Source organism: Gorilla gorilla, chromosome 17, assembly GCF_029281585.2.
Source record: "Gorilla gorilla gorilla isolate KB3781 chromosome 17, NHGRI_mGorGor1-v2.1_pri, whole genome shotgun sequence".
In the NCBI taxonomy this organism is placed as follows: domain Eukaryota; kingdom Metazoa; phylum Chordata; class Mammalia; order Primates; family Hominidae; genus Gorilla; species Gorilla gorilla.
The window spans coordinates 76,428,736-76,443,645 of NC_073241.2; the positions used below are offsets into that span (position 1 = coordinate 76,428,736).

The 14,910-nt window shown below is 37.8% G+C and overlaps 1 protein-coding gene and 1 pseudogene across 4 annotated transcripts in view; one reads left to right on the plus strand and one right to left on the minus strand.

Annotated features, from left to right (window-relative positions):
- Nucleotides 1-14,910, minus strand: part of HDHD2 (haloacid dehalogenase like hydrolase domain containing 2) — a 43,187-nt gene that overhangs the window by 24,937 nt on the left and 3,340 nt on the right. For 2 of the 4 annotated variants that reach the window (XM_019014080.3, XM_055368811.2), the window contains exons 2-3: nucleotides 4,034-4,144; nucleotides 2,192-2,400 (exon numbers count right to left, since the gene is read on the minus strand). In XM_019014080.3, the coding sequence (XP_018869625.2) occupies nucleotides 2,192-2,400; nucleotides 4,034-4,134 (310 nt within the window). In that variant the 5' untranslated portion in view covers nucleotides 4,135-4,144. Of the gene's footprint in view, nucleotides 1-2,191; nucleotides 2,401-3,996; nucleotides 4,145-4,921; nucleotides 4,984-14,910 lie in introns of those variants that run through there. The other 2 variants (XM_019014081.3, XM_019014082.3) reach the window with 2 other exon arrangements.
- Nucleotides 4,705-4,971, plus strand: LOC109024008 (small ubiquitin-related modifier 2-like; annotated as a pseudogene).

Genomic DNA, 14,910 nt, shown 5'->3' on the forward strand with positions numbered 1-14,910 from the left:
TTATTCAATCAGTCCCTTCTGACGAATATTTGGGTTGTTTCCAATCTTTCGTTATTACAAATAAGGTAGTAATGAATAACCTTGTTCATGTCATTGTATTTTTGTATCTGTATTTTAGAGATAGATTCCTACAAGTGCTGCTTCATATGTAATTTTGCTAGCTACTGCCAAATTCCTCTCCATAGGCTTTGTGTCATTTTATATTCCTGTCAGCACTCAGATGCTTTTAGTAAATTTATTTTCTGTTTAATTCAGCAAAGTTGGTTTCTGTTTCTTGCAAATAATAATTCTGATTGATACATTGGCATATTTCCTATTAGTACTAGTTTTGAGGTCTGCCCAACTCTATAGCCATGCTGAACTTATAAACTCCATTTTCTATATTGTGCCATTGCACTCTGAGTATCCTCTCTGAAAAGAAGCAATGTGGCAAAGCTTCATAAAACTATGATATTCTTTCAGAATCGGTTGACTTTTCCAAAGAGAAACACTTTTTTCTTGATTGAAAAATATCTCATGTTCAATGTAAAAACTTCACACTATCCAGAATAACATCTACTTTAAACAAAGAGATCCTGGTGTATCTCATTTAATCAAGTTAATTTAGTGGCGCCTGCATTGAGGATTAGCTTATAATACTCAAAGTAATTTTGACCTGTGTTCGTTTTTTTATTTCCATTATTATACTTTAAGTTCTAGGGTACATGTGCTCAACATGCAGGTTTGTTACATATGTATACATGTGCCATGTTGGTGTGCTGCACCCATTAACTCGTCATTTACATTAGGTATATCTCCTAACGCTATCCCTCCCCACTCCCCCCACCCCACAACAGGCCCCAGTGTGTGATGTTCCCCTTCCTGTGTCCATGCGTTCTCATTGTTCAATTCCCACCTATGAGTGAGAACACGCAGTGTTTGGTTTTCTGTCCTTGCAATAGTTTGCTGAGAATGGTGGTTTCCAGCTTCATCCACGTCCCTACAAAGGACATGAACTCATCCTTTTTTATGGATGCATAGTATTCCATGCTGTATATGTGCCACATTTTCTTAATCCAGTCTATCATTGATGGACATTTGGGTTGGTTCCAAGTCTTTGCTATTGTGAATAGTGCCACAGTAAACATATGTGTGCATGTGTCTTTATAGCAGCATGATTTATAATCCTTTGGGTATATACCCAGTAATGGGATGGCTGGGTCAAATGGTATTTCTAGTTCTAGATCCTTGAGGAATCGCCACACTGTCTTCCACAATGGTGAACTAGTTTACAGTCCCAACAACAGTGTAAAAGTGTTTCTATTTCTCCACATCCTCTCCAGCATCTGTTGTTTCCTGTCTTTTTAATGATCGCCATTCTAACTGGTGTGAGATGGTATGTCATTGTGGTTTTGATTTGCATCTCTCTGATGGCCAGTGATGATGAGCATTTTTTCATGTGTCTTTTGACTGCATAAATGTCTTCTTTTGAGAAGTGTCTGTTCATATCCTCTGCCCACTTTTTGATGGGGTTGGTTTGTTTTTTTCTTGTAAATTTGTTTGAGTTCTTTGTAGATTCTGGATATTAGCCTTTTGTCAGATGACTAGATTGCAAAAATTTTCTCCCATTCTGTAGGTTGCCTGTTCACTCTGATGGTAGTTTCTTTTGCTGTGCAGAAGCTCTTTAGTTTAATGAGATCCCATTTGTCAATTTTGGCTTTTGTTGCCATTGCTTTTGGTGTTTTACACATGAAGTCCTTGACCATGCCTATGTCCTGAATGGTATTGCCTAGGTTTTCTTCTAGGGTTTTTATGGTTTTATGATCTGTGTTTTTTCAAACCATGGGTCGTGATCTATTATTAGATTGTAAAACTAATTCAGAGGGCTCTAAACAGCATCATAATCAAACAAACAATCAAACCAAAAAGAAAATAGAATGCATGTTATACAGCAAGAGTAAGTATTGCTTAACTTACATAAAGACACACATATAGATATGTATTAGGTTACTATGTAATGTGTTTCACTTACTATGGATTACAGTCAAAAAAAGGTTTGGGAAATGCCAATTTAGATTCAAAATATCAGTATTACCAAATATTTCAAGAACAACGGGGAAATCAGAATAAACATCTCTAAACATCCAGTTTTAAAAATGATTTGTAAGTACATATAAATATCCAATCTTTAAATTTTCCAAATTTCCCCTACCTTTGAAATCAGGTAGTGCCCGATCATCAACTAGCAGCATGGGTCTGACTTGTTTCTGCTCTAGTAAACTTCTGGCTGCAGTCAGAGATGTGAATATTTCATCTTCAGAGATATCAAATTCCAATTTTCTCAACCTTTCTAACAGGTCTTGCTTGCTCTCTTTGGTTGTATTGGTCACAAACCTAACGATTACAGAAGCACCACGTAACCTGGAGAGGGCCAAATTCAGAAGTCAAAAGGCAGCTTTTACATTCTGGCCCTATAAAATCTCCTAATTTGTTAAAACTGTGCCAAATGTTTTTATGGCCAGCAACATGACAATGTGTAGCCTCTTGCCCCTCCAGAATGGCAGGTTTACAGTTTACATAGCTACTTAGAGATGTCATTGTTCACCAGATGTAAAAAGATTTTTCTTTCAATCTACAGTAGAAAGCTCATCTGTAAAGCAGGAAAAGCTCTGTCCAACAAGAGCACACTGATTAACAGACATCCATTCCCCTATTAAGGAGTCAAGATAAAGTCCAACCATGCAACAGATTTTTTTTTTTTACTTTAAACATGTTGTCCACTGCTTCTCCACCTATAAAATGAACATCATGACTCCTAACTAAATTGGTAACTCCCAACTGATGCCTGCCAGATATATAAGTATGTATTTCTTGATTCCCCAAATGAAAGGTAAGCTCCTTGAAAGAAAGTGAGGTTTGTGTGTCAATCTTTTGCCCTAATACCTGGCACTGTGATATGAGTCACTAGATTTTTTCTTTTTTTTTTTTTTTTTTGAGACGGAGTTTCACTCTTGTTGCCCAGGCTGGAGTGCAATGGCACGATCTCAGCGCACCGCAACCTCCGCCTCCCAGGTTCAAGCGATTCTCCTGCCTCAGCCTCCCTAGTAGCTGGGATTATAGGCATGTGCCACCATGCCCGGCTAATTTTGTATTTTTAGTAGAGACGGTGTTTCTCCATGTCGGTCAGGCTGGTCTCAAACTCCCGACCTCAGGTGATCCACCCGCCTCGGCCTCCCAAAGTGCTGGGATTACAGGCGTGAGCCACCGTGCCTGGCCTATGAGTCACCAGATTTTCTGATTAACACCATACTATGAACATTTTAAGGTTAGAAAACATGTACCACATACTAAGTATTGCTGATTTTGAAAACTTCTCTAAATTATTTTAGGATAAAGATCCTTAATATATGTTATTAGTTCTGTTGTGATTAGTTGATTTTTTTTTCAGGACACCCAGAAGCAAACATTCACATTCCGCTTACTTTAACATACTTTTACTAGGTGTCTCATTTGTATCCAGACTTCTGTTTAGTATTGTGGTTGGTACATGAGAAATATAAGACAGTCCTTAGCCTTTAAAAGTGTTTAGTTGATGGAAATAATTCAAAAATTTCAAGTTCTTTAGCTAAACTTTATTTGAGCAGTTGCACATTCAATGTTAGATCTTAGGTAAAACAAGAAAGAGCAGCATTATGCCTGTCTGTGTGTGTTTTATTTTGTGATTCCAGGATTCATTTGTGATTTTTTCCAATGGTATTTATTCCACATTGTAGACTCTTGAGTTGTCATTCCAACATTTACATTACTGACTTAGCAAATGACATACATATAGAACAAAAAGACTGGATCAAAAGGCCAAACCTAATAAAGGCTTAGAAAACAATGTTTGGAAGAAATTGTAATGCATACATCTTCTAGCTAAACCCAAGGCAGTTCCTATATATGGTTAAGATGGTAAAATGCCATCTTAAGGCCATCCATTTAGCTAATGATCTGCCGTGGTAAAATGGCACTTACAAACATATTTGTCAGCTGAACCTGGAGGATAGCTTGCCTTTTAAGAGCTTCCTGTGCGCCTGGCACAGCTGCATCTTCAATGTGAAGTGTGCCACTGAGATCTACCAAAACAGCTTTTAACGCACGGCGTGCTGCCATCCTTCATTCCCTAGGAGAGAGCAAATGAAATTAAAAATACAGTTTAGGAAACAATGGACAATTAAAAACTGGTAAGTATTCAAAAATATCACTCATATCCAGAAAGATCCTGCTTAGTGTTAAGCTGCTTCCATTTTGGAGAAAACTGGTTTTAAAAATTACAAATCCAAAATTTGATCCATAAAACTTTTACAATACTTAGATTAAAAAAAAAAAAACTTGAATTAAAACTATAGGAAGCAAAACGCTTACAGAGGTATCACTATTTACTTTCAGGTTTTTAAAAAGAACTCTGGTGAACAATTCATTCATTTATTTTATTTTTAAACCTGAGAATAATGTACTCCAAAGAATGGGTGGATGAAAGGACTAAATCATTAGCAGAGTCTTCTTCATCTTTGGTTATGTATAATGCAAATATTCTCATCGCCCTTCTTTGCTGCTGTAACCTGAAACAGAATATGTGGCTCTCCCTCATCCACCACTGCCACCTCGTCCTTTTTGCCACTCTTGGTGCAGACATGGTACCTCTTTTGTGAAGTGGCAGCTGAGGAGACTCTGGCAGTCACCATGGCCAACAAAAAGCCCAAGGAAGAAGTCAAAACTGAGAACAACGATCATATTAACTTGAAGGTGGCAGGGCAGAATGGTTCTGTGGTGCAGTTTAAGATTAAGAGGCATACACCACTTGGTAAACTAATGAAAGACTATTGTGAATGACAGGGATTGTCATTGAGGCAGATGAGATTCCAATTTGACGGGCAATCAATCACTGAAACAGACATACCTGCACATTTGGAAATGGAAGCTGAAGATACAATGGATGTGTTCCAGTAGCAGACGAGGTGTCTAGCGAAAAGGGAACCTGCTTCTTTACTCCAGAATTCTGTTCTTACAGACTAAGCTTACATTCTCAATCAGAAAATGGCAATTTGATTCCACCACATCCTGATGACTAGTTTTCTCTATTCTTTCCTTTCCTCTTTCCCCATTCCTTTACAGTACACAAAGTAACTGGTATATGTGCACAAGCATATTTCATTTTTTTAACTACACAGCCAATGGTATGTTCTGATTGACATCAAGTGGAGATGGGATGGGGAAAAATACTGATTCTGTGAAAATACCCTTTCTCCATTAGTGGCATGTTCATTCAGCTATCTTTACATTTCAGTAAGTTATTTTGCTCTGTTTTAACAACAGCAACAACAAAAACCCCATAAAAATCCCTGCATATCTTGTTCAATTGGAGAATTTTAATGTTTTTCATTTATCAATGTAAAACCAAAGACAATTTTATAACTTTTTCTGCGTAGCTGTTACGTATAGGGCAATCTGTCTTTAAGTAGGGATAAATTACTCAAAAAAAAAAAATCCTATTTTTCCCTTCAAGTCAAGCATCTTGGTGTTTAAATAAACTTCCTGTTGGAAAAAAAAAAAGAAGAATAGGGCTGGGTGCAGTGGCTTAGCACTTTTGGGAAGGCCGACGCGGGCGGATCACTTGAGGTCAGGAGTTCAAGACCAGCGTGGTAAAACCGCGTCTCTGCATCTCTACTAAAAATACAAAAATTAGCTGGGCATGGTGGCAGTTGCCTGTAATCCCAGCTACTAGGGAGGCTGAGAATGAGGCAGGAGAATCACTTGAACCCGGGAAGTGGAGGTTGCAGTGAGCCGAGATCGCACCACTGCACTCCAGCCTGGGCGATAGTGTGAGATTCTGTCTCAAAAAAAAAAAAAAAAAAAAAAAAAAAGATTCCTTTACAGTGGAAAAACCTGCCAGATACACCTTAAATCAAATGATCAAATTAACACCATTAGTAATGGGACAAACCAACATCATGTGCTTCCTGAGAGAGACAACATCACCTGTGCAGGATTCCTACTTAAATGTTCAACCCAAGTTGAAGCATAAGGAAAAAGTCAGGCAATTCGAACTAAAGAAAACTGTACAAAACAGTTGGCTGGGTGAGGAACTGTATCAAATTAAAGGAGTCTGAAGAGACATGGCATCTAAATGCAATGCATGAGAGTAATATAAAGCCAATGGAGCAAGAATTAACAATTAGTGACTTCAGGTGAAGAATATATGGTTTTTACTGCACTATTACAAACTTTCAACATAAAAAGTTTGAGAAAAATAAGTTAATAGGAGATCTCTTATCAAAGTGGGAGAAAGAAGGATGTTTTCATACCTAATAACAGTGTGATATATAAATATACAAAATGATTTTGTCCACGATTCCTGGCTCATAACTCCCATAGCCTTTGTTGAAGTAAACAGAATCTCTCTGACTTTCTCCTGCCCGCCTTTCATCTGCCCACGGCAGAACTCTCATCTGATTGTGGGTCAAAAGACCCTCATTCCAGAGAGGTTCTCTCTCATACCTTGGAGGAAGGAATGCTGCAGAGGGGTCAAGAACAATCTAAACAGGCCTTACTGGGTTTAGATCATACCCTTTACATTCAATCACATTTTGACACAGTTGCGCATACTTCAATCATACCTATCCAATGAAGTCTCCATTGATAGGGCTCCATGGGGGCTTTTGGGGAGCTGATCACATGGAGGCTGACAGGAGGGTGAACAAGAATGCACCCACATGCTGTGAGGGTGGCACACCCTAACTCCATGGGGACAGAAGCTCTCACTGGGGACCCTTCCAGACCTTGCCCTATGTATCTCTTCATTTGGCTGTTAATTTGTATCCTTCAAAAAAATCCTTTGTTGGCCGGGCACGGTGGCTCACGCCTGTAATCCCAGCACTTTGGGAGGCTGAGGTGGGTGGATCACGAGGTCAGGAGATCGAGACCATCCTGGCTAACATGGTGAAACCCCGTCTCTGCTAAAAAATACAAAAAAAAAAAAAAATTAGCTGGGCGTGGTGGCGGCGCGTGTAGTCCCAGCTACTCGGGAGGCTGAGGCAGGAGAATGGTGTGAACCTGGGAGGCGGAGCTTGCAGTGAGCCAAGATCGTGCCACTGCACTCCAGCCTGGGTGACAGAGCGAGACTCCGTCTCAAAAAAAAAAAAAAGAAAGAAAAATCCTTTGTAGTACATTGATAAATGTAAGTAAGTGTTTCCCTGAATTTGGTGAGCTGTGCTAGTAAACTAATCAAACCCAAAGTGGGACATGTGAAAACCTCAACCTGAAGCCAGTCAGTAAGAAGTTCCATAGGTCAGGACTCGTGACTGGTGTCTGAAAATGGAGGAGGCAGTCTTGGAGACTAAGCCCTCAACCTGTGGGATCTGACACTATCTCCAGGTAGACAGTGTTGGAACTGAATTGGAGGACAACCAACTGGTATCTGCTGCAGAACTGACTGCTTGCTTGCTGATGGGGAAAAACCTCCACATATTTTGGGGTCACAGAAGTCTTCTGTATTGACTGTTGTTGTGTTGGTGTGACAGCACATGAAAAACAGTTTGAATGTTTTCTTCAAGAATGGTAATAGTTATACAAAATGAAATTCCATGTATCTACCTCATCCCCAACTTAAGAACAGAACTAATGGCAATATTGCTGAAGCCTCCTGTAAGAACCTGGTCAGTTAAATTTCCTGGAAGTAACTGGTACAATTAATTTGTGATAATAATTTTCTTTCTTTTCTTCGTATTTTTTACCAATTGCTTAGTTTTACCATTTTAGAATGTTACAAAAATGAAATCACAATGTACACATTCTTTCACAATTTTCGTGATTTATTTTGCTCAACATTGTATTTCTGAGATTCAGCCACGTTGGTGCCTTTTATATTCTCCAAAAGCAAAACCAAGATCCACCTTTTGGGATTCTGACTAGAACTACATTTAATCTACAGAGCAATATCAGGACAACTAAGATCATTATTATATTGCCATCCTATCCATCAACATACTGTATCTCTCCATTCACATAATTTTTTTAGTTTTATAAATATCTACATAAATGGCTTGCATATATTTGTAGACACAACTCTATCATTGCTATATTAAATTATTTTAAATTACCTTTTCTAACAGTTTGGTGTTGGTGTATTAAAATACATTTTTTGTTGTTATTGTTGTTTTTGTCTTATATCCTTTAACCATTCCAAACTCTTTTTTTTTGAGACAGGGCCTTGTTCTGTCACCCAGGCTGGAGTGCAGTTGCATGATCACAGCTCACTGCAGCCTCGACTGCCCATGCTCAAGCAATCCTCTCACATCGGCCTCCCAAGTAGCTGTTTCCACAGGTGTGCACCACCACGCCTGGCTAATTTATTTTTTCTGTAAAGATGGGGTCTTCCTATGTCTCTCAGGCTGGTCTCCAACTCCTAAGCTCAAGTGATCCTCCCACCTTGGCCTTCCAAAGTGCTGAGATTACAGGTGTGAGCCACCACACCTGGCCCCAAACTTTCTTAATTCTAAAATAAGAAAAAAAAGAAACAAAATTGTCACTTGTAGTTGGTAGTTATTATCTACATAGAAAATTATTGTCTACATAGAGAATTTTCTATGTAGACAATAATTACCAACCACAAGTGATAATTTTTTCTATTTTTCTTATTTTCTGTTTTATTATTCTAGTTAGGAACTCCATAATTGAATAGAAGTAGTGATAGCATGCATCCTTATTCTGTTCTTGAAAGGAATGCTTTTAGTATTTAAACATTAAGTAAACTTGCTGTAGAACTCTGCTGATATTTCAGCCATTTAAGAAAGTTCCCTTCTATTCCCAGTTTGCTAAAAATTTTTGTCATAAATGGCTATTGGATTTTACCTACTACTTTTTCTGTATCCAATGAGATGATCAAATTTTTTCCCCTTAAGCTGTCAATGGGGTCAATTAATGTTAAGACAATCTTGCACAAATTCAATGCAGTCCTGATATACTATCTTTTTTTACTTACTGCTAGATTCAAATACTAAAAGATAAGAAACAACCTAAATGACCATCAACAGAAGGCTAGTTTAATAAATTATGATATTTGCCAGGTTTTTCCACATTCAGTATTTTTCCCTTTCACATTTTATTCTTTGGGGCTGAGTCATCAAAGAGGGTAGGGAGGAACTAAACTCCACCTTCTAAAAATAGGAGTGTCCTCATATTATTTCAAATTCTTCTGTGAGAAAGACTTGTTCTCCATTGATTTACTCAATCATTTATTTTATGTAATCAGTATGGGCTCGCAGATATTTATTCTATTCTTTGTGCCATAAGCTAATACTATGTCATTTAGTTTGCTGCTAAAATTGTTTTAGCTTTGGCCATTGAGAGCTCTCTCAGGTTGGCTCCTGTGCCTCCATCCTTTTGTTTTTTGAGCACTTCTTTGCTTTTGGAACTACTTGATGCTCCAGACTCATCTTGTCTTTTCCTGTAAGCTGATAATTGATTACATTTTGATATGGTTTGGCTGTGTTCCCACTCGAATCTCATCTTGAATTGTAGCTCCCATAATTCCCACGTGTCATGGGAGGGACCCAATGGGAGGTAATTGAATCATGGGGGTGGGTTCTCCCATGGTGTTCTAGTGATAGTGAGTAAGTCTCCCAAGATTTGATGGTTTAATAAAGAGCAGTTCCCCACACACGCTCTCTTGCCTGTCAGCATGTAAGACATGCCTTTGTTACTCCTTCGCCTTATGCCATGATTGTGAGGCCTCCCCAGCAATGTAGAATTGTGAGTCCATTAAACATCTTTCCTGTATAAATTATGCAGTCTTGGGTATGTCCTTACAGCAGCGTGAGAATGAACTAGTACAGATTTTTGGATGATTGGGAAATAAATCAAAAGAATAATATTTTGTGATACCTTAAAATAATATGAAATTAAAGTTTTAGTTCCATAAACAAATGTTTTTCATCTCACAAAAAAAAAAAAAAGTTTGTAGAAAAAAATTTTCTTTCCTGTTACCTAGATATCTACTTAACATTCTCAATTTTACTTTTTGGCCTGCAAAGCCTTACTATCTGGCCCTTTACAGAAACAGTTTATTGATCCTGTGCTAGGGGAGTACATTCCTACTGGAGAAGAGTGGCAAAAAAACCCCAAAAAACCCTAAAACCAGCAAGCTAAACACCCTTAATTCCACTTACAGAGACATACACGTAACATTATGCCCCATATGGTCACAGAATGTGAGTACATACGTTCTCATAAAGAAAAAACTTGTATATGCTTCTATTTAGAAGTGTGAGGGCAAAAGTGGGCTTTGAGGAGAAAGAAAAATAATGAGGAAAATACATGTGATTATGTAAGAATAAGAGAACAGACCATAAATATTTAAGTAACGAACAAAAAGAACATTACAGCTACACAGGATCTTCGATTATCTGCTCTCGAACCACCCCTCACCCCTCTTTCTACACACACTGGTTTTACACCTTAGTTGGGAAAACCAAGGTCCAGATAATGTCTATATAGATATTACCTTCTCTTGAGAATGATGGTGCTCAGATGAAGAAATTACTAACAAAGATTTGTTACTAAATTTGCCTTCTAACTTTTTCTAAAGGTTCAATGCGCCTGACAAACTACTCTTAAATGAAACAGAATTTACCTCCCTACACAGAATATACCAGACATACCACACAAATATTAAATAGATCTTTGGCACATTATTTATAGTAAACCTGTTATATTAATGCAAATAATTTTATTAATAATGTATAAAATTAGATATACAACAGGAATAAAAATTTAATGAAAAAAATTTGAAAGCATGTGTCCAAGAAGCTATTTTTCTCTTTTAAAAGAAGATTGTTGGCCAGGTACAGTGGCTCGCACCTGTAATCTCAGCACTTTGGGTGGCTGAGTAGGAGGATTGCTTGAATCCAGGAGTTCGAGACCAGCCTGGCCCATAAACCGAGACCCCCATCTCTATAAAAAATAAATTAAAAAGTAGCCAAGCATGGTGGCGTGTGCCTGTAGTCTCAGCTACTGGGATTGCGTAAGCCCAGGAGTATGGGATTGCAGTGGGCTATGACCATGCAGTCAGGGCAACACAGTGAGACTATATCCCTAAAACACACACATATATATATTTGTATTCTACTAATATTTCCTCATCACACTAAAGACACAACTACTCATGATGCTTAAGAAATAATGCAGTGTTCTAGTAGAGTTATTTTTCCAGTTAACTGAAGGTAACTAGAAATGATAAGAAATGTTTATTTCAAATAACTATTACTCAAAACGTTTTGGGATTTTTTCTCTTTAGGAATTACCATCAATGTTAGCATATGAGCCATACATGAAAATCAGCCTCATTAACCAATGGCTCCATTTTATTTTTAACTCCAAGTGGCATTACTCTCCTTGACTACCCATCTCATTCAGCAGGCTTTATTCTGACACTTTCAAAATTATGTCCATCTTTAAAGCATACAAATTGTAACCAATAAAAATATCCCAAAGAACATGTACTAGCTCAGAAAGCAATTCCAAAATAGGAGTCCAAAAAGATCTTGAGCAATGTAGCTTATCGTTTCCTACCCTGACTACTTTGAAAGAGTAAACATTTATTGATGAATAAACTCTGGTATGCTTATTTTTAAAACTCACTTTAAACTTGGGCTTCCATAATATAGCAGGCTAAGAATCAAATTAACTCTCCAAATAAAACCTAACAATACTAGATAAAAAATTATACGTGTGTGTGTGTGTGTGTGCACGTCTGCGCGCATGCCCATGTGTGTAAGCCACAAGGTGCAAGGAAAAAAGGAATTGTTAGATCTGAATAAAAGCAAGAAACTCAGGAGATGAGCAGAACACTGTGGCCTGTTTTGGCTCCAAAGGTATCTGTCACACTATGTGACCTTAAGTTATCTTTTTCCCCATGGGCCTCTTCAGGGAATAAAAGATAAACTCAGAGCCCATCTGAAGAGATAGATCCTCTGACCTAAAAACCAAGACCTCACTGTAAGGGTGAGCCAGAAATAAACCTATCCCAGGCACTCCCTCTCTACCTTGTCTCAGTTGACTACAAGAAAATCAACTGCTTTGAAACATGGCCCAAAGGGGTGGTAGGTATAAAGTGCTGCAGAGAATTTGGAACCATAAACCAGCACTGGACCCAATTTGCAGACCAAATTCACATTACCTAAGATAAGCCTCAGAAAAACTTCAAGATTTTAATTAGTGTGACCTTGACTAGCAGGTGCCTGGCTACAGCAAATATAAACCCTCCCTCAAAATACTAGTTTTCAGCCCAAACAGCAAAGAAATCCCATAAATAAAATCAAATAGCCAAGCGTGGTAGCATGGGCCTGTAGTCCTAGCTACTTGGGAGGCTAAGGTGGGAGGACTGCTTGGGCTCAGGAGTTCAAGGCTGCAAAGAGCTATGATAGCACCACTGCATTCCAGCTTGGGCAACAGAGCAAGACCCTGTCTCAAAAAAAAAAAAAAAAAAGAAAAGAAAAGAAAAGAAAAGAAAAAAAGAAAAAAAAACAACACAAAGAAATCAAATTATAAGAATGATGAGCAAGTAACCTAAGGAAACAAGCCATGGTAAGGGAGAACCTACACAAACAACAGACTGCATAAGCAGCCCTATAAGGGCTTCTTATTCTTCTAATGTAATTATCATAATGCCTACATGTTTAAGGAACAAAAGGCAAGATCAAAAATATGAGGAGAAAACACATGAAAGACTATCAGTGTGCAAATTCAGAAGGCCCAATGAATTCTAAGCAAGATAAATGAAAATAAATCCACATCTAAACCCTCGCTATATGCCAATGGCAAAGAGAAGATCTTGAAAGCAGCCAAGGGAAAAGACAAATTGCTTTCAAAGGAGCAACATTTAGACTCAGATTCAATGCAACTCCAATCAATATCCCAAAAAGTGTCTTGTGAATTTGATAAGCTGATGCTAAAATGTTTACACCAGTACAAATGGCCAAGTATAGCCAAGACACTTCGGCCAAGGCCAAAGAAGAAAAAGAAAGTAGGCGTTGCTTTACCTAATATCCAGACTTACTTAATGAGGTCTTGTAATTAATTAAAATGATGTGGTATTAGTACATATGGAGACAAACTGATCAATGGAACAGAAAAAGATCCCAATATGTGTAGAAAATTCATATATGATAGAAGTAGTGTTTCAGATTAGTAAAGAAAAAATAAAATGATCAATAATATGGTGTTGGAACCATGGAATATCCACATGAGAAAATATGAAATTGGACTCCCACATCACACCATACACAACAATTTTCTTTTCCAAGGAGATTAAACAACCACATGTTTAAGGCAAAACTAAAACTTTTAGATAGGAGAGTATCTTCATGACTTGAGGACAGAAAAGGCTTTCTAAAATGAGACATAAAAAGCACAAACCACTGAAGAAAAGACAGATAAATATAACTATATTTCAAAAGCACCACAAAGAGAGTGAAAATACAGAAAAAGAACTTATTTTTCTAACACATGTGGGAAAAGACGAGATTCCAGGAAGTATAAAGTATAAACATTAAGAAAAAGATGAACAACCCAATAGAAAAACTGCGTAAGATCTTAACGTATCCTTTACAAAAGAGCAAATCTGGCCGGGCACAGTGGCTCATGTCTGTAATCTCAGCACTTTGGGAAGCCAAGGTGGGTGGATGACCCTAGATCAGGCATTCAAGACCAGCCTAGTCAACATGGTGAAACCCTGTCTCTACAAATACCAAAATTAGCTGGGCATGGTGGCAGGCACCTGTAATCCCAGCTACTCGGGAGGCTGAGGAGGGAGAATCGCTTAAACCTGGGAGGCAGAGGTTGCAGTGAGGCCGAGATCACACCACTGCACTTCAGCCTGGGCGACAGAGCAAGAATGTGTCTCAAAAAAAAAAAAAAAAAAAAAAAAAGAGCAAATCTGAACAGCAAATAAATGAAGATACTCAAAGCTCATTGGTAATCAGGAAAATGCAATTTTCAAGCACAGTGAGATCAATGCACCAACCTACAGATGGGCAAAATTTAAGTCTGCAAACACCAAAGGCTGTCAACAGCAATTCCCACATGCTGCTAGTGAAAGAATATACTTGTACAAGCATTTTGGAATCAGTCTGGCATCACCATATCCTACAATCTGGCAGTTCCACTTCCAAGTATACCTTTGAGAGATTCTTTCACAGTGTACCATGATATATGAACAAAGACGTCTATAGCAGCACCATTTGTAACAGCCAGAAAATGGAAACAATACAAATGTCCATCAACAACAGAATGGATAAATAAGTTGTGGTATGTTTACACACACAAAAAAATGGCAGTAGAAAGAACTTACATTCATACACATCACCTTACACAACTCTCGGAAATCTACTAGAGGGTGAAAAAAGCAAGTCAAAAAAGAATATATACAGTATGGTTTCATATTATAGTACTCAAAAATACAGATGCATACATAGGTGATAAAACTGTAAAGAGAAGCAAGGGAATGACTACCACAAGAGTGGGGATAATGATTACCCTCCAGAGGACAGGAAGCAGATGCAAACCAAGAGGAGAACAAAGGGAGCCTCTAAGGTCTGGCAATACTCTACTTCTTAACCTAGGCAATGAGAATATGGGTGCTTTTAATTATACTATAATCATTTTAAACATATATGTTTTATATACTCTTGTATAGATGATATACTGCACAATAAAAAATGAGTCTTCTTATATTTTAGTCAGTTTTTTCTCATACATTTAATAGTTATAAAAAACTAAATTAGTCCAGTAGTCCAGACAATTACTATACACTCAGCATAAAAGCCTCCACCTCCAAGGCATTTTGAATTTTAAGTAAATCCCCCATTCTGTTTGTCTTTCATAATGTATCTG